Genomic DNA, 27,214 nt, shown 5'->3' with positions numbered 1-27,214 from the left:
GAGACTGATTCTCAAACTCCATGCACTGATACAGAACTACCAAGCTGGTTGCTGCCCTATCATATAATCCCACATTCTCTATACACTTTTGCAAAGTTTATCAAGAAACACCTACTGTAGTAATTAGAGTGGTAGTAGAGCACTAAACCTCTAGTTTGGTGTCTCCCTAAGAATGGTGGGTGTTCTGAGAGTCCCTATTTACTTCCCCATGTAATTTTCCAAATAAGTTTGAAAATCACTGGATTAAATGATGCCACACAGGTTTATGTGAATACTTCTCGAGATCTGAATATGCTAATCCATATTATTAATTACAAAGAGGGCGCAGGCCTGGTATTTAGCTGATAGATTCTTGAAAAGAATATATAATTAATCAGTTAATAGGAACACAGGGAAAAGGGAGTCATTTTAGAAATGTAATTATTCCTTATTCCAAAGGGCAGAAAAGGAGAAAAAAAGAACAACAAAAAAACGAGGAAGAAAAAAACAGACATTCAGTAGATTGCCATAGAAATAAATCAATAATTACAATAAATGTAAATGTTCTAAATAAAAAAACAAATCAAAAATGGATTGTCTAGGGGCGCCTGGGTGGCTCAGTGGGTTGAGCCCCTGCCTTCGGCTCAGGTCATGGTCCCAGGGTCCTGGGATTGAGCCCCACGTTGGGCTCTCTGCTCGGCAGGGAGCCTGCTTCCCCTTCTCTGTCTGCCTCTCTGCCTATTTGTGATCTCTGTCAAATAAATAAATAAAATCTAAAAAAAAAAATGGATTATCTAAGCAAAAAAATCAGGTGCTTTCAAGAAACACTCAGAAATACATGTATTCAGAAGTGAACCTAAAAGCATGTAAAAAGACATATGCTGCAAACACTAACCACAAGAAAATAAGTATGTCTGCAATAATATAAGACTAATGTTAGATTTTAAGAGGCAAAGAGATAAGTGAGACATTTCATTAATGAAGATGAAATAATTTTAAATCTGTATGGTCTGAATTATAGTCTCAAGATGTATAAAGTAAGTCTAACAGTAATAAAAGGAAAATAATATTATTATATACACTATATATACATACATGTGTGTGCTACCTTGCAACAGTGGGAGATTTTTAGACACATCTCTGTCATATGATAAAACAGATAAAAAAGGATATAAAGACACAGACGATACCAAGAACACAATAAATAAGTGTTTGAAATATTTAAACTACTGCACCTAATAACTGCAGAACTTATTTCTTCAAAGTACACATAGAGCCTTTATTTACCTAAAGCGACAATATGCTGAGCTTCATGAAAAGCAAGTCTCAACAAATAATATAGAGGAAGTTTCTTAACTGCTGTGAAGTCACACAAAGCACATTCTCCAACTGCTACCACTATATGAAATTAACATAGGAATTATAGCAAAAAGAGAATTAGAAAATCCCCAAATCATTAGAACCGAAGCAAGGTATTTCCAAATAACAAATAAGCCCCCCCTAAAAAATCACAAAGGAAATCTTAAAAATATTTTTATTTAAATTTTATTTTTTTTAAGATTTTATTTATTTATTTGCCAGAGAAAAAGAGAGCACACAAGCAAGGGGAGCAGCAGGCAGAGGGAGAAGCAGACTCCCTGCTGAGCAAAGAGCCCGATGCAGGACTCCAACCCAGGACGCCGGGATCATGATCTGAGCTGAAGACAGATGCTTAATGTACTGAGCCACCCAGGTGTCCAAAAAAATATTTTTATTTAAATTTTTAAAAACTATGATATCAACATTTTAGGGATACAATTAGAGGCATGCTTAGAGTGAAATCTATAGACCTTATGTTATTCAAAAAAAAGCTGGAAACTATCTAAGTATCCATCTCAAAGTATCTGAAAGAAAAGCAGCAAATTAATCCCCACTCCATCCCCATAAACAGGAGGAAAAAAAGATAACAAAGGGAAGAAATCCATTAAATAGAAAGCATCCATAAATAAGTAAATTTAATAAATCCTCTTCTTAAAAAAAAAACTAATAACATTAATGAGCCCCAGAAAGATTGTGTTTTTTTTTTTTCCTTTTTTAAAGGAGAAAAAGAGAAGGATCAAATTATCAAAATCAGAAATGGAAAAAGAAATACTAGTAGAGATCCTACAGACATTCCAAATATAACTAAGAGGTATATGGACAGATTTCCTAATAAAAAATACAATTTACTGAAACCTACATAAGAAGAAATAGATAATCTTGGGGTGCCTGGGTGGCTCAGTGGGTTAAAGCCTCTGCCTTTGGCTCAGGTCATGATCCCAGGGTCCTGGGATCAAGCCCCATGTCTGTCTCTTGCTCAGTGGGGAGCCTGCTTCCCCTCTCTCTCTCTCTCTCTGCCTGCCTCTCTGCCTACTTATGATCTCTGTCAAATAAATAAATAAAATCTTAAGAAGAAGAAGAAGAAATAGATAATCTCAATAGTTTTCTATCTATGCAAGAAAGTAAACCCATTATTAAAAACCTCTCCACAAGGAAAAGCAAAAGTTGCCTAATATAAAAGAGTATATACTATACAATGCTATTATTTATGAAGTTCAAGAATAAATAGAGCTAATCTATCATAACAGAAGTCATAGTAATTACCTTTTCTGGGCCGTAGAGGGCAAGGGTGAAAATCACCAGCGCAAAGCAAGAGGGAAGACTATAAAACTTGTAAAGCGCTGATGACGTTCTTTGTCTCGAGCTTGGTTTTCATGATGAGTGTTCACTTTGTAAAGAGTCAGTAAAATGTAAACTTGGGGTTTGTGAACCTTTCTGAATGTACATTACACTTCGATGAAAACTTTTACTTCCCAAAACTTAGGCATGGGAGATAACAGAGGAGAAAATGGAGATGGCCATGGGTATGGTGATGCCTTTTTAATGCCTTTTTAGATGTAACACCAAAGGCAGGATCCGTGAAAGACTAACTGGTAAGCTGGACTTCATTAAAATTAAAAAAGTTCTGTTCTGCGGGGCGCCTGGGTGGCTCAGTGGGTTAAGCCGCTGCCTTCGGCTCAGGTCATGATCCCAGGTCCTGGGTTTGAGCCCCACATCGGGCTTTCTGCTCAGCAGGGAGCCTGCTTCCTCCTCTCTCTGCCTGCCTCTCTGCCTACTTGTGATTTCTCTCTGTCAAATAAATAAATAAAATCTTTAAAAAAAAAAAAAAAGTTCTGTTCTGCAAAAGGCAATGTCAAGAGAAGACAAGCCACAGACTGGGAGGAAGTGTTCACAAGGACTGATATTCCAAATATACAAAGAACTCTTAAAATTCAACAATAATAAACAAGCCAAATGAAAAGGAGCCAAAGACCCTATCAGAACTCTCAGCAAAGAAAGTACACAGACGGCAAACAGGCATATGAAAACATGCTCCACACCCTAGTTCCCCAAGCAAATGCAAATTACGTAATGAGAAGATACCACCACCCACCTAGGAGAATGGCCAAAATCAACAACAGGGGCAACACAAATGCTAGCAAGGAACTCTCCCAACAGGAACTCTCGTTCATGGCTGGTGCGAATGCAAAACGGCGCAGCTGCTTTGGAAGACAGTTGGTGGTTTCTTACAAAATTTAACATACACCAACATGTGATCCAGCAATCAACCCAAGGGTATTGAAAACTACAAGAAATTCTTGAAAAGTCAGAAGTATGGAGACAGCAGAAAGAGCAGTGATTGCCAGGGCTGGAAGATGAGGGGGCGGGGAGGAGGGATGAACAGGTGGAAGACAGGATTTCTAGGACAGTGAAGATCCCCCATGATACTGCATGGGTGGTTCCATGTCATCGCGCATTTGTCCAGATCCACAGAATGTGCACCGAGAGTGAATCCTAATGAAAACTATGGACTTGGGTGATGATGAGATGCTAGTGCAGGTTCCTCCAAGGTCATGAATGTACCATGGGGCGGGGCTGGGGTGTCACTGATAGTGAGGGAGACTCTGCCTGTGTGGGGCAGGAAGCATACAGGAAATCTCTCCATCTTCCTCTCAATTTTGCTATGAACCTAAAACTACTCTAAAAAAGATAAATAAATATTTTTCAAAAATCAGGTATGGATTTAGGAAGGGTAACAGATTCTCACTTTTAAATTCTGGTAAGAGTTATCACTGACTACCCATGACCAATTCTTTTATATGGTTTTTTGCCTAGCAAGGCGTATGTTATGATGATGTTTAAAAAAACAAAACAAAACAAAACCCAAACTTATATCCCATGTCTTCAAGTTATGCTGAAAATAGGTTAGATCAAAGTTAAAACCTACCACTCAACTTCAAATCCGTTGTGCTCAGACTGACTTGAGTTGTTTAGCTTTGTTGAGAAAAGGACAATTTTTACATTTTCACGAATTTCTTTTGTGACAGACATATCTGTCAGACCACATAAAACCCTAAATGCCTATAACCAGATACAAGGCTGGAGTGGGACAGTCATTTAAGGTCACTGATGACACCACCCGGGCATTCATTCCTTAATCATCAACTATCTTTAAAAAAGGAAGGAAGACAAAAAGAAGTAAACAATCCAGCATTATTTTTCTCTGGAAATTGAATGATCACACTGTCAACAATGAAAGTAATAAAAAGCGAAGCTCCTGAATCAGGATGAAGGTGAATAAAGTCATGGTTGATATTTATGTAAAAGAAAAAAAAAAGTAGGGAAAATGTAAACAGGATTAAAAGGAAAGCAGATTCAAGACAGATAAAAGATGGTCTGTCTCAAGTACTTTCTACCAAATTTCCAACAAAACTTCTAGTTTCTTTCTTTCTTGACAAAATATTTTGACTTCCTAGGCATCCACAAGTCATAAATATATTACATTTCTTCTTTAAAGAAACACCCTTGCTAAGTGCTAACACAAGAAAAGGCATAAATAGGGTCAACACCGTTCTTTTTTTTTTTTTTTTTAAATAAAAGCACTAAATTGATTTTTTTTTTGTTGCTGCAGTGTAATTGACATAGAGCATCCTATCCTATTGGTTTCAGGTATACATCATCATGATTCAGTACATTCACTGATCTTTGAGAAAAGGTAACAGATTATTACACAAAGGGTCCTCTTCCTCTCTGGCAGACTTCGGAAGTGTGGTCTTGGCCCACAGGAATAAATTGAGGGTGGCTGGTTGCCAAAATCTCAAGAAAAACAAACAAAAAAAATCACCTGCCTGGTACTTTCTGGAGCCATTTACTCAGCAGTGCCAGGGAACAAACCAGTCATCGAGGAAACATTTCCCCACCAACAAAGGATAAGAAGAGACTTTTCAGCTTTGGGCTAACATTCTTTAATTCTGCCCCCCAAAATAAAGCAAAACATAGCCCTCGGAGCTGTGAATTAAAACAGAATTTATCACTAGACACCTTTCATTTATCACTAGAGACTTTTCATTTGGAGACTTCACTAAATGGATTATCCTTCTTGTGATTTTTTTTTTTTAAGTGTGTGTCAAATCTTGAAGAAAAAATGATTTAATTTTTATTTCTCCTTTCAAAACAAAACTATCATGGCTTCCTCGGCTTCAAAATATTGATGCCTCATAAAAAAAGTAATTACAAAATGGTTACTAGTATAATTTGCCATCCGATGTTATTAACTTACAAAGATAGGAAATGAAATTTGACATTGCACACTTACCCTATTAATCATTCATGAATTCAAAAGCCTACGGTAGTATCACATAAAATTCTAGCACTTGGATATTCTAGAATCTGTATGATACACAAGCCAGGCAAAAAGGTTTAAGGAGGTCCTTGTTAATTGAAGGCATCAATATTAATAGCTTAACAAAATTCTGCACATGGTTCTAGCAAGGGGTTGTGGCAAAACAAAAGGCGTCCTTCTTTTCTGTCAGAGAGCATAGAGATTTGAACCTGGTGGATGTCAGAACACAGGTAACAGTTAAAATCTTTCCATTCCCACTAACTCCTACGGCTCCCCTGGAAAGTTCAGAAACACTAAGAAACGTGACTAAATGAAATCCAGTGTGGCATTTCCATTTCAAAAATAAGGCTGAGGAGAAAAGATTCAAGACCTAGGAATATAGGGGGCGACTGGGTGGCTCAGTGGGTTAAGCCTCTGCCTTCGGCTCAGGTCATAGTCTCAGGATCCTGGGATCGAGCCCTGCATTGGGCTCTCTGCTCAGCAGGGAGCCTGCTTCCTCCTCTCTCTCTCTGCCTGCCTCTCTGCCTACTTGTGATCTCTCTCTGTCAAATACATAAATAAATAAAATACATAAATACATAAATTAAAAAAAAAAAGAACTAGGAATATAGGAATAAAAAGACCAGTGGAAAAAAAAAAACGGAGTCAGCACACCGAACTTTCAAGCATTCTAAAATCCAAAGGTGGGCAGTTTAAAACACACAGCTTCCTCGTTCAGAAAAAGGGAATGAGAGTTGGGGAGGGAGGAGTCAAGATGGCAGAGAAGTAGCAGGCTGAGACTACTTCGGGTAGCGGGAGATCAGCTAAATAGCTTATCTAAAGATTGCAAACACCTACAAATCCAACGGGAGATTGAAGAGAAGAAGAACAGCAATTCCAGAAACAGAAAATCAACCACTTTCTGCAAGGTAGGACTGGCGGAGAAGTGAATCCAAAGCGACGGGAAGATAGACCGCGGGGGGAGGGGCCGGCTCCCGGCGAGCGGCGGAGCAACGGAGCAAAATCAGGACTTTTAAAAGTCTGTTCCGCGGAGGGACATCGCTCCAGAGGCTTAGCTGGGGTGAAGCCCAGGCGGGGTAAGCGCGGCCTCAGGTCCCGCAGGGTCGCAGAAGGATCGGGGGTGTCTCAGTGTCGCAGAGCTTACCGGTATTAGAACGGGGAAGCCGGCTGCAGAGACAGAGCCGAGGAGTGACTCTCAGCTCTGGGTTGCCTTGAACCGGTCGCAGGCTCGGTCAGCTCGGAGCGCGGCCGGAGGCCAGGGTGACGGGAGTCATTTGGCGCTATTCTCTGAGGGCGCACTGAGGAGTGGGGCCCCGGGCTCTGGCTCCTCCGGGCCGGAGACCGGGAGGCTGCCATCTTTATTCCCGTCCTCCGGACTCTACGGAAAGCGCTCAGGGAACAAAAGCTCCCGAAAGCGAACCCGAGCGGATGACTCAGCGCGGCCCCGGGTAAGGGCGGTGCAACTCCGCCTGGGGCAAAGACGCTTGAGAATCACTACAACGGGCCCCTCCCCCAGAAGATCTACGGGAAACCCAGCCAGGACCAAGTTCACCTACCAAGGAGAACGGCGGAATTCCAGAGGAGAAGAAAGCAAAGCACGGAACTCATGGCTTTCTCCCCATGATTTTTTAGCCTTGCAGTTAATTTAATTTTTTTTTTCTTTTTCAATTTTTTTTTCTTTTTCTCTTCTTCTGCTAAATTTTTTTTAACTTTTACCATTTTCTTTTTTTTAACGTTTTTTAAATAGTTTATCTAATATATATATATTTTTTCCTCTTTTTATATTTTTTCTTTATCGGCTTTCTTTTTTTTAATAGTTTTTTTTTTCTTTCTTTCTGAACCCCTTTTTATCCCCTTTCTCCCCCCTCACAATTCAGGATCTCTTCTGATTTGGCTAAAGCATATTTTCCTGGGGTTGTAGCCACCCTTTTAGTATTTTACTTGCTCCTTCATAAACTCTTATCTGGACAAAATGACAAGGCGGAAAAATTCACAACAAAAAAAAGAACAAGAGGCAATACCAAAGGCTAGGGACCTAATCAATACAGACATTGGTAATATGTCAGATATATAGTTCAGAATGACGATTCTCAAGGTTCTAGCCGGGCTTGAAAAAGGCATGGAAGATATTAAAGCAACCCTCTCGGGAGATATAAAAGCCCTTTCTGGAGAAATAAAAGAACTAAAATCTAACCAAGTTGAAATCAAAAAAGCTATTAATGAGGTGCAATCAAAAATGGAGGCTCTCACTGCTAGGATAAATGAGGCAGAAGAAAGAATTAGCGATATAGAAGACCAAATGACAGAGAATAAAGAAGCTGAGCAAAAGAGGGACAAACAGCTACTGGACCACGAGGGGAGACTTTGAGAGATAAGTGACACCATAAGACAAAACAACATTAGAATAATTGGGATTCCAGAAGAAGAGGAAACAGAGAGGGGAGCAGAAGGTATATTGGAGAGAATTATTGGAGAGAATTTCCCCAATATGGCAAAGGGAACAAGCATCAAAATCCAGGAGGTTCAGAGAACACCCCGCAAAATCAATAAGAATAGGTCTACACCCCGTCACCTAATAGTAAAATTGACAAGTCTTAGTGACAAAGAAAAGATCCTGAAAGCAGCCCGGGAAAAGAAGTCTGTAACGTACAATGGTAAAAATATTAGATTGGCAGCAGACTTATCCACAGAGACCTGGCAGGCCAGAAAGAGCTGGCATGATATATTCAGAGTACTAAATGAGAAAAACATGCAGCCAAGAATACTATATCCAGCTAGGCTATCATTGAAAATAGACGGAGAGATTAAAAGCTTCCAGGACAAACAAAAACTGAAAGAATTTGCAAATACCAAACCAGCTCTACAGGAAATATTGAAAGGGGTCCTCTAAGCAAAGAGAGACCCTCAAAGTAGTAGATCAGAAAGAAACAGAGACAATATACAATAACAGTCACCTTACAGGCAATACAATGGCACTAAATTCATATCTCTCAATACTTACCCTGAATGTTAATGGGCTAAATGCCCCAATCAAAAGACACAGGGTATCAGAATGGATCAAAAAACAAAACCCATCTATATGTTGCCTACAAGAAACTCATCTTAAACCCGAAGACACCTCCAGGTTTAAAGTGAGGGGGTGGAAAAGAATTTACCATGCTAATGGACATCAGAAGAAAGCAGGAGTGGCAATCCTTATAGCAGATCAATTAGATTTTAAGCCAAAGACTATAATAAGAGATGAGGAAGGACACTATATCATACTCAAAGGAACTGTCCAACAAGAAGATCTAACAATTTTAAATATCTATGCCCCTAACTGGGGAGCAGCCAACTATATAAACCAATTAATAACAAAATCAAAGAAACACATCGACAATAATGCAATAATAGTAGGGGACTTTAACAGTCTCCTCACTGAAATGGACAGATCATCCAAGCAAAAGATCAACAAGGAAATAAAGGCCTTAAATGACACACTGGACCAGATGGACATCACAGATATATTCAGAACATTTCATCCCAAAGCAACAGAATACACATTCTTCTCTAGTGCACATGGAACGTTCTCCAGAATAGATCACATTCTTGGTCCTAAATCAAGTCTCAACCGGTATCAAAAGATTGGGATCATTCCCTGCATATTTTCAGACCACAATGCTCTAAAGCTAGAACTCAATAACAAGAGGAAATTTGGAAAGAACCCAAATACATGGAGACTAAACAGCATCCTTCTAAAGAATGAATGGGTCAACCAGGAAATCAAAGAAGAATTGAAAAAATTTATGGAAACAAATGATAATGAAAACACAACAGTTCAGAATCTATGGGACACAACAAAGGCAGTCCTGAGAGGAAAATATATAGCGGTACAAGCCTTTCTCAAGAAACAAGAAAGGTCTCAGGTACACAACCTAACCCTACACCTAAAGGAGCTGGAGAAAGAACAAGAAAGAAACCCTAAACCCAGCAGGAGAAGAGAAATCATAAAGATCAGAGCAGAAATCAATGAAATAGAAACCAAAAAAACAATAGAACAAATCAACGAAACTAGGAGCTGGTTCTTTGAAAGAATTAATAAGATTGATAAACCCCTGGCCAGACTTATCAAAAAGAAAAGAGAGAGGACCCAAATAAATAAAATCATGAATGAAAGAGGAGAGATCACAACGAACACCAAAGAAATACAGACAATTATAAGAACATACTATGAGCAACTCTACGCCAACAAATTGGACAATCTGGAAGAAATGGATGCATTCCTAGAGACATATAAACTACCACAACTGAACCAGGAAGAAATAGAAAGCCTGAACAGACCCATAACCAGTAAGGAGATTGAAACAGTCATCAAAAATCTCCAAACAAACAAAAGCCCAGGGCCAGACGGCTTCCCGGGGGAATTCTACCAAACATTTAAAGAAGAACTAATTCCTATTCTCCTGAAACTGTTCCAAAAAATAGCAATAGAAGGAAAACTTCCAAACTCATTTTATGAGGCCAGCATCACCTTGATCCCAAAACCAGACAAGGATCCCAACAAAAAAGAGAACTACAGACCAATATCCTTGATGAACACAGATGCAAAAATTCTCGCCAAAATACTAGCCAATAGGATTCAACAGTACGTTAAAAGGATTATTCACCACGACCAAGTGGGATTTATTCCAGGGCTGCAAGGCTGGTTCAACATCCGCAAATCAATCAATGTGATACAACACATTAATAAAAGAAAGAACAAGAACCATATGATACTCTCCATAGATGCTGAAAAAGCATTTGACAAAGTACAGCATCCCTTCCTGATCAAAACTCTTCAAAGTGTAGGGATAGACGGCACATACCTCAATATTATCAAAGCCATCTATGAAAAACCCACCGCAAGTATCATTCTCAATGGAGAAAAACTGAAAGCTTTTCCGCTAAGGTCAGGAACACGGCAGGGATGTCCGTTATCACCACTGCTATTCAACATAGTACTAGAAGTCCTAGCCTCAGCAATCAGACAACAAAAGGAAATTAAAGGCATCCAAATCGGCAAAGAAGAAGTCAAACTATCACTCTTTGCAGATGATATGATACTCTATGTGGAAAACCCAAAAGACTCCACTCCAAAACTGCTAGAACTTGTACAGGAATTCAGTCAAGTGTCAGGATATAAAATCAATGCACAGAAATCAGTTGCATTTCTCTACACCAACAACAAGACAGAAGAAAGAGAAATTAAGGAGTCCATCCCATTTACAATTGCACCCAAAACTATAAGATACCTAGGAATAAACCTAACCAAAGAGACTAAGAATCTATACTCAGAAAACTATAAAGTACTCATGAAAGAAATTGAGGAAGACACAAAGAAATGGAAAAATGTTCCATGCTCCTGGATTGGAAGAATAAATATTGTGAAAATGTCTATGCTACCTAAAGCAATCTACACATTTAATGCAATTCCTATCAAAGTACCATCCATTTTTTTCAAAGAAATGGAACAAATAATCCTAAAATTTATATGGAACCAGAAAAGACCTCGAATAGCCAAAGCAATATTGAAAAAGAAAGCCAAAGTTGGTGGCATCACAATTCCGGACTTCAAGCTCTATTACAAAGCTGTCATCATCAAGACAGCATGGTACTGGCACAAAAACAGACACATAGATCAATGGAACAGAATAGAGAGCCCAGAAATGGACCCTCAACTCTATGGTCAACTCATCTTCGACAAAGCAGGAAAGAATGTCCAATGGAACAAAGACAGCCTCTTCAATAAATGGTGTTGGGAAAATTGGACAGCCACATGCAGAAAAATGAAATTGGATCATTTCCTTACACCACACACGAAAATAGACTCAAAATGGATGAAGGATCTCAATGTGAGAAAGGAATCCATCAAAATCCTCGAGGAGAACACAGGCAGCAACCTCTTCGACGTCAGCCGCAGCAACATCTTCCTAGGAACATCACCAAAGGCAAGGGAAGCAAGGGCAAAAATGAACTTTTGGGATTTTATCAAGATCAAAAGCTTTTGCACAGCAAAGGAAACAGTGAACAAAACCAAAAGACAACTGACAGAATGGGAGAAGATATTTGCAAATGACATATCAGATAAAGGGCTAGTGTCCAAAATCTATAAAGAACTTAGCAAACTCAACACCCAAAGAACAAATAATCCAATCAAGAAATGGGCAGAGGACATGAACAGACATTTCTGCCAAGAAGACATCCAGATGGCCAACAGACACATGAAAAAGTGCTCCATATCACTCGGCATCAGGGAAATACAAATCAAAACCACCATGAGATATCACCTCACACCAGTCAGAATGGCTAAAATTAACAAGTCAGGAAATGACAGATGCTGGCGAGGATGCGGAGAAAGGGGAACCCTCCTACACTGTTGGTGGGAATGCAAGCTGGTGCAACCACTCTGGAAAACAGCATGGAGGTTCCTCAAAATGTTGAAAATAGAACTACCCTATGACCCTGCAATTGCACTGCTGGGTATTTACCCTAAAGATACAAACATAGTGATCCGAAGGGGCACATGCACCCGAATGTTTATAGCAGCAATGTCTACAATAGCCAAACTATGGAAAGAACCTAGATGTCCATCTACAGACGAATGGATAAAGAAGATGTGGTATATATACACAATGGAATACTATGCAGCCATCAAAAGAAATGAAATCTTGCCATTTGCGACGACGTGGATGGAACTAGAGGGTATCATGCTTAGCGAAATAAGTCAATCGGAGAAAGACAACTATCATATGATCTCCCTGATATGAGGGAGAGGAGATGCAACATGGGGGGTCGAGGGGGTAGGAGAAGAGTAAATGAAACAAGATGGGATTGGGAGGGAGACAAACCATAAGTGACTCTTAATCTCACAAAACAAACTGAGGGTTGATGGGGGGAGGGGGTTGGGAGAGGGGGTGGGGTTATGGATATCGGGGAGGGTATGTGCTATGGTGAGTGTTGTGAAGTGTGTAAACCTGGCGATTCGCAGACCTGTACCCCTGGGGATAAAAATATATGTTTATAAAGCTGTAAAAAAAAAAAAAAAAAAAAAAAAGAAAGAAAGAAAGGATGAATCCCCAAGTTTTTTAGCAACATGGACGGGACTGGAAAAGATTATGCTGAGTGAAATAAGTCAAGCAGAGAGAGTCAATTATCATATGGTTTCACTTATTTGTGGAGCATAACAAATAGCATGGAGGACAAGGGGAGATGGAGAGGAGAAGGGAGTTGAGGGAAATTGGAAGGGGAGGTGAACCATGAGAGACTATGGACTCTGAAAAACGATCTGAGAATTTTGAAGGGGTGGGGGGTGGGAGGTTGGGGGCACCAGGTGGTGGGTATTGTAGAGGGCACGGATTGCATGGAGCACTGGGTGTGGTGCAAAAATAATGAATACTGTTATGCTGAAAAAAATAAAAAAATTAAAAAAAAAAAAAAGAAAAAGGGAATGATAACATTTGCATGATTTTATTGCACAAGGCTACTGTATGATTCAAAGGAGGCAGTGACAGCTAACACTGATAGGGTGCAAAGCATGGGACAGGCTCTTCTTGTACTTTTCTGTGTATTATCTCATTTAATCCTGAGAACACCTCCATGCAGTCAATACTATTATTAAAGAGGAAGAAACTAGAGTAGCTTCCTGAGCCCTGAGTCATGTACAGAACTGCTGAATCACTCTATTGCACAACTGAAACTAGTATGACACTGTATGGTAACTCTACTCGAATTAAAACTTTAAAAATAAAGATGAGGCAACAAACACAGAAGTTGGGTAACTTGTCCCAGTTAACTCAGCTAGTAAGTGGCAAAGCCCAGAACTGAACTCGAGTGTTTTTTTGTGTGTGTGTGTGTTTTTTTTTAAGATTTATTTATTTATTTGACGGGGGGTGGGGGAGAGAGAGAGAGATCACAAGTAGGCAGAGAGGCAGGCAGAGAGAGAGGAGGAAGCAGGCTCCCTGCTGAGCAGAGAGCCCGATATGGGGCTCGATCCCAGGATCCTGAGATCATGACCTGAGCCGAAGGCAGTGGCTTAACCCACTGAGCCACCCAGGTGCCCCTGAACTCGAGTGTTTTGACTCCAGAACCCACTGGTACACACTGGCAGATAGGAAAGACAGAAAGCACCAAAAAACAAACAAACAAACAAACAAAACAACAACAACAAAACCCCCAAAAAACAAACAGAAAAAACAACCACCCTTAAGTGGCAATTTAGAATCTCTCTCTCTTGTCTTATTCAGCTCAAACCAGATGGTCAGGGGAAAAAAAAAAAAAGAACTGGGTGCTTCAGGTCAACATGTCCAAAAGAAAACATTTTGACACAGCATTCCAAATCATCTTTAAACAAAATAATCCAATTTAGAACAAAGTGAGGGGAAGAAACGGACAGACATTCCTGATAAGGCTAAGACCATAAAAACGAGGGAAACAGGGAGGGATGACTGGGAAGAAGAGAACATGGGTTTGGGACGATTAAGGAAGTGCAGCACGTGGGAAGAGCTGTAGTCTCCGAAACTACGCAACTATCACCCAAAAAGTCATGCCGGAACCAAAGGGTCAGTCACAAGGAAGTGACCAAGAATGCCGGCTCAGACATGGGTCAGCCCGAGGGCCGAGCACAACAAGTGGATCGAGCTGAGCTGGAGCAGAGATTCCCAGGGATTCTTAAGCCTTTTTTCTACCATGACCCACATACAGACCCAGACTTGACATCACAATGAAGGAACCTCGTACAAAAATAAATACATACACATATATTAGAAAAGTAAAACTGAAGTTTTCCCAAACAAATGCACTCTGACATTTTCTATTCTTGTTTTTTTTTTTTTAAGATTTTTTTTTATTTACTTAAGTCGGGGGGCAAATGTAGAGGGAGAAGCAGAGAAGCAGACTCCCCACTGGGCAAAGAGCCCAATATGGGACTAGATCGGACCCTGAGTTCATGACCTGAGCGGAGGGCAGACACTTAACCGACGGAGCCACGCAGGTGTCCCTGATATTTTCTATTCTGTTCTATTCCTTCCTCTTCTTTTTTTTTTTAAGAAGGCTCCATGCCCAGCACGGAGCCTGATGCAGAGCTTGAACTCCCCACTGTCAGATCAAGACCTGAGCCGAGATGGAGCCTTGGACACTGACCGATGGGCTACCCAGGAGCCCCATTCTTCCTTGCTCCTGTGCCTGTCACGAGCTATGAAACTGATTTCATGACCTGCTAGTGGGTCTTGACCTACAATCTGAAAGCACGTCAGGAGAGAACTCTGAGAGCCAGCCAGGGAATGGCGCTGGGCCCACATCCAGAAGAGCTCATGTGTGCGTGTGGTCTGTTCGCTGCCTGTGCATCCCTCCAACATGAGAGAAAGAACAGGGCCCATGCACCAGCAGTACTGCTCACACGCACGGCACCCTGCTTATGAATTCACACGCTAACCTCCTTCACCGCGCGCCCCTCCACAACAGGAGGCTGTCTGTCCTTCGTACAGAAGTGTGACAAGGAAACCGAGCGGTCAGTAACAGGAATGTGCTGCATCAAATTCATATCACAAAGCAAGGAGCCAAACCTGCTCTCTGAGAGTTTCCAAACAAGTCCCTGAGAGGATGGTTCAGGTACAAAATCAAATTCCACCTGGTGTTGAACTTCCTCAGAATTCTGGGCTGCTAAATGGTCTTGCGTTTCCCAGAATTTCCTCGGTCTCTTTTATACAACCTGCGATTCAATTACACATTCTTTCCCCACACTTTTTACTGTTTTCAAACATAAAATACCATCACCGAACAGCTCAGGAACAAAGATCATGAAATATTGTGCCTGGACTGAAATTCTTATAAATATTTTACACTTAGTTGGATTTCTTGGGGAATTTCCATCCATGGGCAAGAAAAACTACTGAGCACCTTCAGACATTTAGCCTGAAATTTTAAAAAAAAGAAAGAAAGAAAAGGAAAAACCTAAACAGAATATACAGAATTTGTGTTCCGGAGGCTCAGCCTCAGAGTGAAGGTAGGAAATACGGGCACTGGCATCTGTCCAAGAACACTGGCAAACAGATCCATGAAGGAATCGAGAAGGGGCCAGAATAAGGAAAGTTGCAGTTTGAGACATTTTCAGGAGCGTCAAAAACAGAGTGTATGGGAGCAGACATTGTATTGGGGAATCGGTATGCACACACGACATCGAGGAAACTGTCCTTGGAACAGTCTGGGGTTTCAGCTCCTGTCAACGAACTGCAGGTCGATGAAAAGATATCAAATCATGTCTCAGAGGTAGGACTGGGGGGAACAAAAGCCTGGAAATGTCCTATTGGAGCCCATGCTCTGATATACAAGACATCTCTCTAAACTTTGCCACAACATTCAGTGCAATTAAAAAGCCACAGAAGAGAATTAAGCAGAAGTCAAACCTAATTTAAAGGAAGTATGTACTGATCTTGTCCAAGGTCTGAGGAGGCTGGAGAGGATGAGGGACAGGAGCAGGGACGAAAAGGGAGAGGGGGGAGGAGAAATGTCCGCATCTCATCGGAATGCGGAATGCGGAAGGCTCCTGCCTACACAGAAGTTTAAATCACACAACGAGGATCTGACGGGAGGGTCCCAAGTGGCTGCCCCATGGAGCATACAAGGTTCCCAGCAGACAAGGAGACGAAGGGCCTCACATGCATCCTTCCCTCCAAGACCCCAAACTCAAACTCTGTGTGGTCTTTGGGGTCCCGCTTCCGTCACCTGTGGTAAGGTTTCTGAGGTCCCACCACGTCGTAGCCAGATTGGCCCTGCATCTGTGTCTGTGGCTCGGCTGGGTGCCCTGGCACTGCGTCTGCCCTCCCACCAGCCGTGGCCGTGGGGCCTTAACGAAGAACCCTGCAGTGAGTGTCCATTCGCACGTCTGGGTGTGAGCAAAGGCTCCACTTCTCTTCAGTGATTTCTGGGAGTTGAACCACGGGGTTGTGTGGAATCCATGTTTAGCTTAATTCTTTTTTAAAAGATTTATTGATTTAACAGAGAGAGACAGACAGACAGTGGGGGCAGGGGCAGAGGCCAAGGGAGAGTCTGAAGTGGACTCTGCACAGAGCGTAGACCCCGACGTGGGGCTCGGCTCCAGAACCCCCAGATCACCACCGGAAACAAAACCAAGAGTTGGACGCTTCACTGACTGTACCGCAACGTGTGGTTAGTTTTTTAGGAAACTCTCTAACCAGTCTGCAACGGGGCTGCGCCATTTTACATTCGCACCAGTGAAGCATGTGTCTTCACTGCCCACGTTCTCGCCAACACTCACTCTGATCACAGCCATGTCACTGGTTGTGAACTGGTACCTCGCTGTGGGAGGATCTGTGTCTCCCTGCCCCTGCCCTACCACACTCTGGGTTTACACCCTTAAGGACCTGCCTCTATCACCTCCCTCCCTCCACTGACTCTGTCCCGCCAGGAGATGACTATATTTGGGTCCCTCCCATCTTCAAAACCAAAGTAGAAACAGCCTCTTATCTATAAAAGGTGATCTCCATGTAGATTTCCATTGGTCATAGTCATCACCTTCTCCCAGCTGACTCATGGAAACAACATCTGTTTTTCCTAAAGAAATTCCCGTACCCCGAAGAAACTCCTACTTCAGGGATATGCAGCCACAATTTGCAGCTGTAGTCGATTCCGAGAGGATGATTCTCATGGGCCTTCGTTTTCTAATTCAGTCTCAAACTTCCTTTACGTTCACTACTTTAAATGCTAGGAAGTTACCCTTTATTTTTGACTTGAGTACCAAAATGGGTGGGTATCCTTTTCAATGAAGAACCGTGCCTCTATCAGGAACACAAAGAATTGTCTGTATCGGTAGCTTCAGCTCCCTTTAATAATTAATCCTCATCAAATATGTAACATTGCAAGATGAAAGCTTTTATTCAACCATGCTGGAAAACATTTGCAACCAATAATGAAAACAAAATAGTCCCTCCAGAGATAAAGCTACTCCTTCTTAAACCACACCCACCAACGTTCCCCTACTAAGAATTCAAACACTTAAGTTTCACATTCTGAACCTACTGACTCTCCCTTCTGCCCACACAAACACTTTTAATGAAACTTTCTTCTGCCTCATCGTGAACTCCAGTCCTTCATTTTCTCTGGATCCTCACATTCAAATCTTGTTAAATATTAAAAGATAATGTATGGTAGACAGAAGAGTAAGATGGTCCCCAAGGTTCTTGCCCCCAGTACACATGCCCTATGTAATTTCCTTGAGTGTGTGGGGCAGACTGATGATTATATGGCACATCGCTAAAGTGATTGGGCTACTATTCAGTTGACTTTGAGTTATTCGAGAGCGGAGACTCTCCTGGGTGGGCCTGACCTAATCAGGTGCTCTACTCAAAAAAGAAAGGTAAGCATCAGAGAGATGTGTTCCTTACTGCCTCAAGCACAAAGCAAATTGGCATGCAGTGAGAGGAGGGGTCGTTTAGTAAGGACCAGAGCACAGACTCTGGATGCTGGGATTGGTCCCAGATGACAGCCTGCGAGACCATGGTGATGTCTGTCCTGCAGACACAAGGACATTGATTCTGCCGACAACTGGCAAGCCTGAACACATCAGGTCACACAAGATTACAGCCGCAGCTGACAACCTGACTTCAGCCCTGAGAGACTCTGAGTAGAGGGCCCAGTAAACCTGTGCCCAGACTACCGACCCAAGGAGACTGTCACATGACACCTGCAGGCCACATGGACAGTAATTTCTAACGCGGCCATGATAAAACTAATGTGGTGGTTTAAAAACAATATGCTGCTTTCTGTTGGTAGCTCTTCAAGAGAGGTTACATAGAGAATGAATTTCAGCCCCCGTATTTTCATCAAAGGGGAGAAAAACCTCGAAGCCAACAATGCATCGGTAGCATTTATGAAATAATTACAATGGAGCTTGACCCCATTCGTGGGGGGCCCAGGCCACATGACAGCTGCTGGGTGCTGTCACCACCCTGGTGGGAAAGACCATGCGACCATGACAGTACCTCGGTCCTCCAGCGGGTTGCCTGCCAGGTTAACTGTGTGGAGTCCTGAGCTGGGATTGTGCGCTAGGGCACTGGCCAGTTTTTGGGCAAAATCCCTGCAAGTAAAAAAAACAGCAAGGTTAAGTGCCATGGAATGTAAAACTGCTCAAATCAAACATAGCTACAGCTCGAGTGAGAGCTAACAAAAGAACACCTTTCTTTACAATGGTAATCGATTTATTACACATTTATTTTTTTTTTTTTTTACACAGTTGTTAACACCGAATTCTAGCCTCCACTAGTATCTATCCTCATTAGAGAATCCCCAAAGCCACAGCGAAAATGTGGTTCATGTTGATTAGCCAAAACCGCATTCAAAAGCAAAAAGAAAATATACAGTTGCCCCTTTAAAGATACATTACAGGGGCACCTGGGTGGCTCAGTGGGTTAAGCCTCTGCCTTCAGCTCAGGTCATGATCTCAGGGTTCTGGGATTGAGCCCCGCCATCGGGCTCTCCGCTCGGCAGGGAGCCTGTTTCCTCCTTTCTCTCTCTCTGCCTGCCTCTCTGCCTACTTGTGATCTCTATCTGTCAAATAAATAAATAAAGTCTTAAAAAAATTAAAAAAAATAAAGATACATTACAGGATGCTATACATAGTATTATTTAGTCCCCTCATAACTTAAAAAAAAAAAAAATCTTGAATCAAGCCTTCTTTTCATGGAAACAGCCATTGGCTGTTCACTCTATCTGAATTTTCATTTCATGCAATACTCACAAATGCAAAACTGATCGCACTACTTAATCAGTTTAAAGTCTACGATTGCTAGCACTGTTTTAACAAAAACTCAAAATCACTATTTCAGGTATGTTGTACTTAAAAGAACACACTAAGTGCTATGATGACGAAGGTGTCTACCGCCCTCACTTAGGAGCAGTAAAGTCTTTGTTTTAGCAGATTCAAACTCCATGTGAGTCTTGGGCCCTGCCTACCCAGCCACTACCGACCACTGAACAAGGGAGGTATGGATCTGGAAAGAGAGAGAAGCAGATAAAACAGAGCCAAGCAAAGCAACGGAACCACAGGAAATATGTCAGTGCCTCTGCGAATGATACTCCCAAGAGCTAACGCAGAGCATCTATAACAGGAAAGATTCTTTTCGAAGCACTTTACATACATGGATTTACTTCTCCTCACAGCCCTCACTCTAAAAGGTAGGTGCTACTGTGTTGTCCATCTTCAAGATAAAGAAAGTGAGGCCCAGAGTGAAGGAATTTGCCCAAAGCCATGAGGGCATCTGGCTCAGGGCCCACTCTCCTCACCAGCACACCCAGCTCCCCTGAAAACTGCCAGGGACCGGACCACAGAGGATGCTGTAAGACCCTCAACCTCTGTGCTGATGGGGAGCACAGGGATCCTTTACTTATTTTTTTTATAAGAGAAAACATGACACTTTATATGTGAGTGGCTCAACCATTTGTTTTTTTTTTTTAAACTATATATTAATTTTAGAGAAAATGACAGAAAATTTTTAAGTTACATGTTCATATATTCGGGACAGTACTCACGTTCTGAGCCCAGCGTTTTCCAACACCAGTTCCTCTAGCCGACTCGACCTGCTCACCACTCTCAAGATCTGTTCGCAGACATCGGTGGACTGTGAGGGAAGACACTGTGTGAGCACCCCGAGCCCAAGGCAACCTCACTTTACTGTCACAAACCCACGCAGGTGTGAAGTTTTAATTAAAGAAACCATGTAACATGCAGTCATTCCTTTGTCAACACCTGATGCGACATCCACGACTACACACCGTCACAATGAAGGACCCGGGGATATAAGGACACCAAGGACAGAAAGTCCCTGCCTTTAAGAGTACACCAGCCAGCAGGGCCATCAGACCAGAAAACAGACGATTCTGATGGAATCATTAAAGGCCATGTTAGTAGTGCTGTGGGCACTCAGAGGCATATGTATATGTGCCCAATCTTGGGAAAACCAAAAGGAATTCCCAAAGAAAGTGCCCTCTAGCCGGAGAATCAAAGACTTAGTGTTGGTAATGATGCAAGGCTCATCAGGGTCCTGGGATCGAGCCCCGCATCAGGCTCCCTGCTCAGCAGGAAGCCTGCTTCTCCCTCTCCCACTCCCCTGCTTGTGTTCCCTCTCTCGCGGTGTCTCTCTGTCAAATGAATAAAGAAAATCTTAAAAAAAAAAAAAATGATGCTAGGTTCATGATGATGAGCCCTTTGCTGAGCTCTTGTCTTGTGCTTGGCCCTGAGCTAAGCCCTTTGTGTATATGTCATCATAAAACTGTGAAGCGTTATTACTCCCTTTTTATAGATAAGAAAGTTAAGGTTCAGAGATGTCATATATATATATTTTTTAAGATTTTATTTATTTGACAGACAGAGATCACAAGCAGGCAGAGAGGCAGGCAGAGAGAGAGAGGAGGAAGCAGGCTCCCCGCGGAGCAGAGCGCCCTATGTGGGGCTCAAATCCAGGACCCTGAGATCATGACCTGAGCCGAAGGCAGAGGCTTTAGCCCACTGAGCCACCCAGGCGCCCTGAGATGTCATATACTTTAAAATGGTGGCTGAATCATGATTGATCAACGTTAACTATTATGGCGGTCCTGCTAGCAGTCTCTAAAATAAAGGGGGAAACGACCCAATCAGAATTCAGTAAGTGCTCTCTCATGTTCATAAACATTATGTTTCTTAAAATCAAGTAGTTGTAACATTGTATCTGTCAAAATATTTTAAGTGCTCAGGATACACTATCACATGAAAATGCAGAATTCAAATGAGATGTTTCACATAAAGATCACAACAACTGAAACGGCTGTTGGATGTTGCACAAGTCTTGAGGATGCTAAGAAAAACACAGAGTTGTATCCGGGTGGCGGACTTGTACACATTTCTTGTTTAATTTTACATATTAATATTTCTTAATTTGTCTATGTCTCTGCCTTATTCCCAAACCGACTTAAGGTGGCTCCTAATTTTAAAATCACTTCTACATTTAAAAGTGATTTTAGGGACGTCTGGGTGGCTCAGTGGGTTATGCCGCTGCCTTCGGCTCAGGTCATGATCCCAGGTCCTGGGTTCGAGCCCCACATCGGGCTTTCTGCTCAGCAGGGAGCCTGCTTCCTCCTCTCTCTCTGCCTGCCTCTCTGCTTACTTGTGATTTCTCTCTGTCAAATAAATAAATAAAATCTTTTAAAAAAAAATAAATAAAAGTGATTTTAGGGACGTCTGGGTGGCTCAGTGGGTTAAGCGTCTACCTTCGGCTCAGATCATGATCTCCAGGACCTGGGATCAAGCCCCGCATCAGGCTCCCTGATCACTGGACAGTCTGCTTCTCTCTCTCTCCCTCTGTGTGCATGCCCTCTCTCGCTTTTCACTCTCTCTCAAATAAACAAAAGAAAAAAAAATCTTAAAAAATAAAAATAAATAAATAAAATCTCATCACAATGTAGGGTCTATTTAAATCCTTTATGACATAGAAGGAAGGAAGGGAGGGAGGGAGGAAGAGAGAGAAAGAGAGAAAAAGGAAGAAAGGAAGGAAGAAAGGGGAAAGACAGAGAGAAAGTGAGAAAAAGCAAGAAAGAAGAAAGAGAGAAGGAAAGGCAGAAAGGAGGGAAGAAAAAGAGGAAGGAAGGAAGGAAGGAGGGAACAAAGGAAGGAGAAAGAAAGAAAGAAAAGGAAAGGAAAAGAAAGAAGTAAAAGCAGAAGGGAGGGAAGAAAGAGAAAGAGGAAGGAAAGGGAAGGGAAGGAAGGGAAAGGAAGCAGGAGGGAGGAAGGAAGTTTTGAGTACCACAGCATACTATAATCAAAGCAGTTTCTTTTCCTAAAGTACCACCAAAAAAAATTACAATTCTTTGATTTATCCGATCACACATGTCCAGCTGGATTAGACATCATTGGGACAGTCTGAAATGTAACAAAAATTCGCTAGTGAACATCCTTTAGAAAACACACAAATCCCACAGCACGTAAGACGCCTGTGATTCTTATGTGCTATCCGATTCCATTCAGTCTACAATGTAGCTTTCACAGGGTCCCGGAGTTTCTGATGTGTCCCACAGATTGATGAAGGAAGAGGAAAATTAATTCCAATTGACCCGATGCCTGCCATTTACATGATGCTGACGGTGCTCATTTTCAAAATGGTGACCCCCTTATCAGTGTAATTCTTTGTCTTACAATACACAACCAGGGGAACTGATCTTACTCTGTATTGGCATGATAAAAAGCCACTGCTTAGACAGTATTTTTGCAGGGATTATCCTCATTTCCAAAAACAATCCATGGTATATCATTATCTTTCCAGGGCCACCTTACAGAGCTTCCAGAAAAGCAATTTCCCAAAGCAGGGCTTTCATTTCCCTATTAGGTATCATTACTGTAATAAAAATTTATTACAGAAAATGTCCAAAAAGTATGTCCAACTTTTCTTTAAAATGCTGGTTGGGGAGAAGTATAACAAGTCATTCACATCTATGTTAATTTCGCTACTTTTTATTAAGTGCCCAAGCACATGCAAAGAATTGTTTTCTACACTGAAGAATATTATAATGATTAAATTTTTCAAGAGGTATACCAGCCCCCCAAACCTAGACAGCAAATAACATATGACCACTAGAGTAGTGCTCCCCAAATGTCAGCTGCCTGTGCTGCATTACGTTCACTGATTTAGGGGGGAAAATTCTTAGTAAGTTCATACAGTGGCTCTCCAAGAGCTTGCCTTTAGTTAAAAAATCAGAGGTATACTCTAAAAACGAGGGGAATCGCTATCAGCAACAATTGGACTAGTGCAAAATAAAGACATACAGAATTTTATAACTAAAAGGAACCAAGGCAACTGGCCCAACGAGGCCATTTGAAAAAGATGCGGAAAGACCCCACACTGCTTGCTAACTTGCCTAAGTTACAAAGTCAAGACTTCAGCAAGACCCCCATCTACTGTGATGTTAATGAGTCAAGAATGTAAGATGGAAACTTACTCTTCATCACAACTTTGGCATATCTAAAAAAAAAAAAAAAAAAAGATCCTTCTACCCTTCTATTTAAATTAAGGAAAGTGACTATTAATGGAAGTCCTAAGATCAGCATAAAGCCCCTACGACCCATTTTTCTTGCGGCAGCTTAGCACAGGAGTTTACGGAGCTAGGAGCAATCTTAAAAACCCCAAGAATCCCTGTAACTTGAGAGGAAGTCACTCCTTTGTGTCCTGCACTCCACTCCATGTTTTCAAAAGTCCAAAGAAGGCGTACTACTGTCTTTCGCACCAATAAACTGAGTATCAGAAAAGGTTCCGAGGCTGCATCTTGCCTATGCCTACGCCTTCAAAGGGGCAAGTATCAGCTCTTTTTAACGTTGGGTGAAAAACACGAAAAACTGCTAATTTTTTTTGAAGACTGAAGAGCAATATCCCAAAGACCATTCTTCGTGTTAAAATACCAAATATTAAAAATATACAAATAGGTGTTTTGGAGCTTAAATCGCAGTTATTGGAAGAGTGGTAAGGGCAGCTCTCAAATCGTGCCACGACACTTCCTTTCATCCCAGGACATCGAGGGAAAGCCTCTGAGCACCTCCATGCCTTGTGTTCTGGACTGAGGCTTCTGCTGTTGGATCTCCCTCCCACCACTGCGTCCGCTTGTTCCCTGGGAGTCTACCTGGCCCCCAGCCGTGCCTCACTTCATCCTCACTGAGCACAGACCCTCCCCCCGTGGGGCAGATACAGTTTCCATAACTCGCATCCCCACACTTGCTCATTTCTCAGCCTCTCCGCTAGTCTGTGATGCTGTAAGAGTTACAGTGAACAGGAAATGCCTACAAGATGTCAGGTACTCTGTTAGCATTTCTACATACATGATTTATTCACCCCCAATACCCTGCAAATTAGCTATATTGCTGTGTCCATTCATTCATTCAACAAACTAATCTGACAACCATTTATTAGACCAATTTTTATGGACTAGCTATTTAAGCCAATATATTCCGATAAGCACTGGACAGAGATGAGTAAAACACGAGTTCCAATGGACTCTCGGTAATGGGAAACTGAGGCCCTGGGATGTCAGGTAGCTTACGAAGGTCCCACAGCCTTGTCATAGGAGCCAGAGTCTGAGACCCAGGTTTCTGTTTCCAAGCCTGCACTCTTTCCTATACCACACTGGCTCTTAGCGAGCCCCAACTGAGCTCAGCCCGTGCCTATACTGATACTACTTTAAACCACTCACACCCCAGGCAAATTCAGAGACCCAGCAGCCTGTCCACTAGCAAACCTCAGCCCTCCATTTTCTACAGATCCAGGTCTCCATCAAAATCCTACCTCTCCACTATGAAAATTGTTAACCCTCCAGTTCCCATGACCTCTGGAAGTCAGAGGCTTGAACACAGAGTCACCAAGAAAACAACCTCTAGAATACATCCTGCCCTAAAATGAAGTAGGAGAAAGTTAACTTAGGGATAAGGTTCTGCCCATACAGCTGCTTTGAGCTTGCAAAAAAATCCCAACAGAACATCTCACTTCCACTAGTAAAACAGAAAATTTGGCTCCCCCATACCTTATGAAAACTAACGTCTCACTTCTGATTTCCTTCTGCTTACACACAAATTTGCCCAAAAACTCCTCTAGAAAATTAATGTTAACTCTCATCCCTCCAGCACAACAACTCTGCCTGATCCCGTTTACCCAAACTCTTAGGAAGGGAAGCTTGGTGGAGACGGAATGCAAGATAGAAACATCAAATCTGCTCCTTGCAGCTGTGCAAAGGTAAGTTTAAGAGTTTTTCCCAACAGAATGAGCGTGTACTGATGGCTCTGAGAACCGGGTCTCTCAGTTCATTATCTAAAATTGCCGGAGGCAGCTGAAAACAGGAGGAAGTACTTCTCTGCGGCATCTCACATTACCAACTTGGTGAAATGGTATGCAGATCATTTACAGGAAAATACCTCCTCGAGAAAAAAGCATGTACGCAGCTCGCCAGATCAGTAGAAAAACAAATGTCTTTTTGATAATTATCGGGCTTTGGAAACTCAGCAGAAGTAAGTAACATCTGCAACATCTTCACTTACTTACCAGTTTCAGATCCTTGGAAGATAGCTTCGTGAACCACTGATTGTATTCCAGAGCAGCAACGATGGGTATCAGGTCCCTAGAAGCAGAAATAACAACATCCATTGGAGGCCCTTGTACTGGAGCCTTACTGACACGTCATGTTCAACCCACAGCATCCAAGTTCACTTGTTAACTCCTGTTATTACAAACATGACATCCCCCCGAAACTACTTCACCCACAGATCTCTGGGACAGATCTTCAGTCTGATATAAGCAGAATTCCTAAAAGCTGAATTTAAACTACCTCTAGTCTATATCCAAAGGAAAAGAGTGGTAGCAGTGTTTGCTCAGAGAACCTCCTTGCTCTAGGAAAGACTGTACTGCTCCTTCTATATGAATGAGTCTGATTTCTTTAACCATCAAGAATGTCCTATACAGTTCACCCTTGAACAATACGGGTTTGAACTGCATGGAATTTTTTTTTTTTAATAAAAAAGTACAGTACTCTAAATGTATTTTCTCTTCTTTAGGATTTCCTTGATGACATTTTTTCCTCTAGCTTACTTTATTACAAGAATTACAGTACGTAATACGTATAATATACAAAGTGTTTGTTATGTGTTCATGTTATCGGTAAGGCTTCTGGTCAACACGAGGCTATGAGTACCTACGTTCTGGGGGGGGGGGGTCAAAGGCTACACTTGGACTTGCGAGTATGAGGGCAGATCATTGTCCCTGGCCTCCACCCTCCCACCATGATATTCTCTAGTCGAGGAGTTTATACTCCAAGCAAGGACACCGTCTAGCCTTGCAGATAGTAAGTGACCCTGAATGGACTCCCAGTGCTTAGCGAGCATCCTATAACCCTTTGGTACTTTCTTGCAGTTCCTTGTACTGAGCACACACAGGAGCTAGCCCGGGTGTATTTTCATCTTATGCTTCACACACACCCTTCAGCTACGGACACCGGCTACTTGTATCAGAGCCCTGTCTGCACTCCATTTTCCGGCCTGATCTCCCTACGACATGCCCCCGACTCACGCTCCAGCCCAAAAGCAGACCGTTTACTACGTATCACAGATACCAGATGATGGCACAATCAGAGAATCCAAGTTCACCTATGAGAATCCGAGCATCCCACGATCCGCACATCACTCATCCTCTCCTCTCCGAGTCCCCTGGGTCACCCCAGCCAGCACCCCTGCTTGCATCTCTGTTTAGCATTGACTTTACTCTGCCTTGGATTATGGTTTGTACTGAACATTTATGTCTCCACCCCCATCGCAGGCTGTAAGCTCTTTGAAAACCCACTCTTTTTCAGTTTTCCGGCTTCGGTGAGATCATAATCAGTTTCACCCACATGGCATGACACGCAGCAAATACTCAAATTGTTACTGGAATAGAAAAGGAAGGCAGAAGGTGGAAAGAGATGTGAAATCCACATTGTTTCAGAGCTTCTGGGCACCAGGCCCTGTGGCGGGCACGTTACACAGCTTCA

At 42.1% G+C, this 27,214-nt stretch overlaps 1 protein-coding gene across 6 annotated transcripts in view; it reads right to left on the bottom strand.

The window, feature by feature from the left end:
- The window catches only part of CARMIL1 (capping protein regulator and myosin 1 linker 1), a 315,620-nt gene that overhangs the window by 131,518 nt on the left and 156,888 nt on the right, over nucleotides 1-27,214 (bottom strand). For all 6 annotated transcript variants that reach the window (XM_047732884.1, XM_047732885.1, XM_047732890.1 and 3 more), the window contains 3 exons: nucleotides 25,738-25,813; nucleotides 20,219-20,307; nucleotides 18,673-18,767 (listed from right to left, as the gene is read on the bottom strand). In XM_047732884.1, the coding sequence (XP_047588840.1) occupies nucleotides 18,673-18,767; nucleotides 20,219-20,307; nucleotides 25,738-25,813 (260 nt within the window). The remainder of the gene's footprint in view (nucleotides 1-18,672; nucleotides 18,768-20,218; nucleotides 20,308-25,737; nucleotides 25,814-27,214) is intronic.

Source organism: Lutra lutra, chromosome 6 (assembly GCF_902655055.1).
Source record: "Lutra lutra chromosome 6, mLutLut1.2, whole genome shotgun sequence".
Lineage (NCBI taxonomy): Eukaryota > Metazoa > Chordata > Mammalia > Carnivora > Mustelidae > Lutra > Lutra lutra.
Note: the sequence above shows the minus strand (reverse complement) of the source record. Positions and strands in the feature narration are given on the sequence as shown.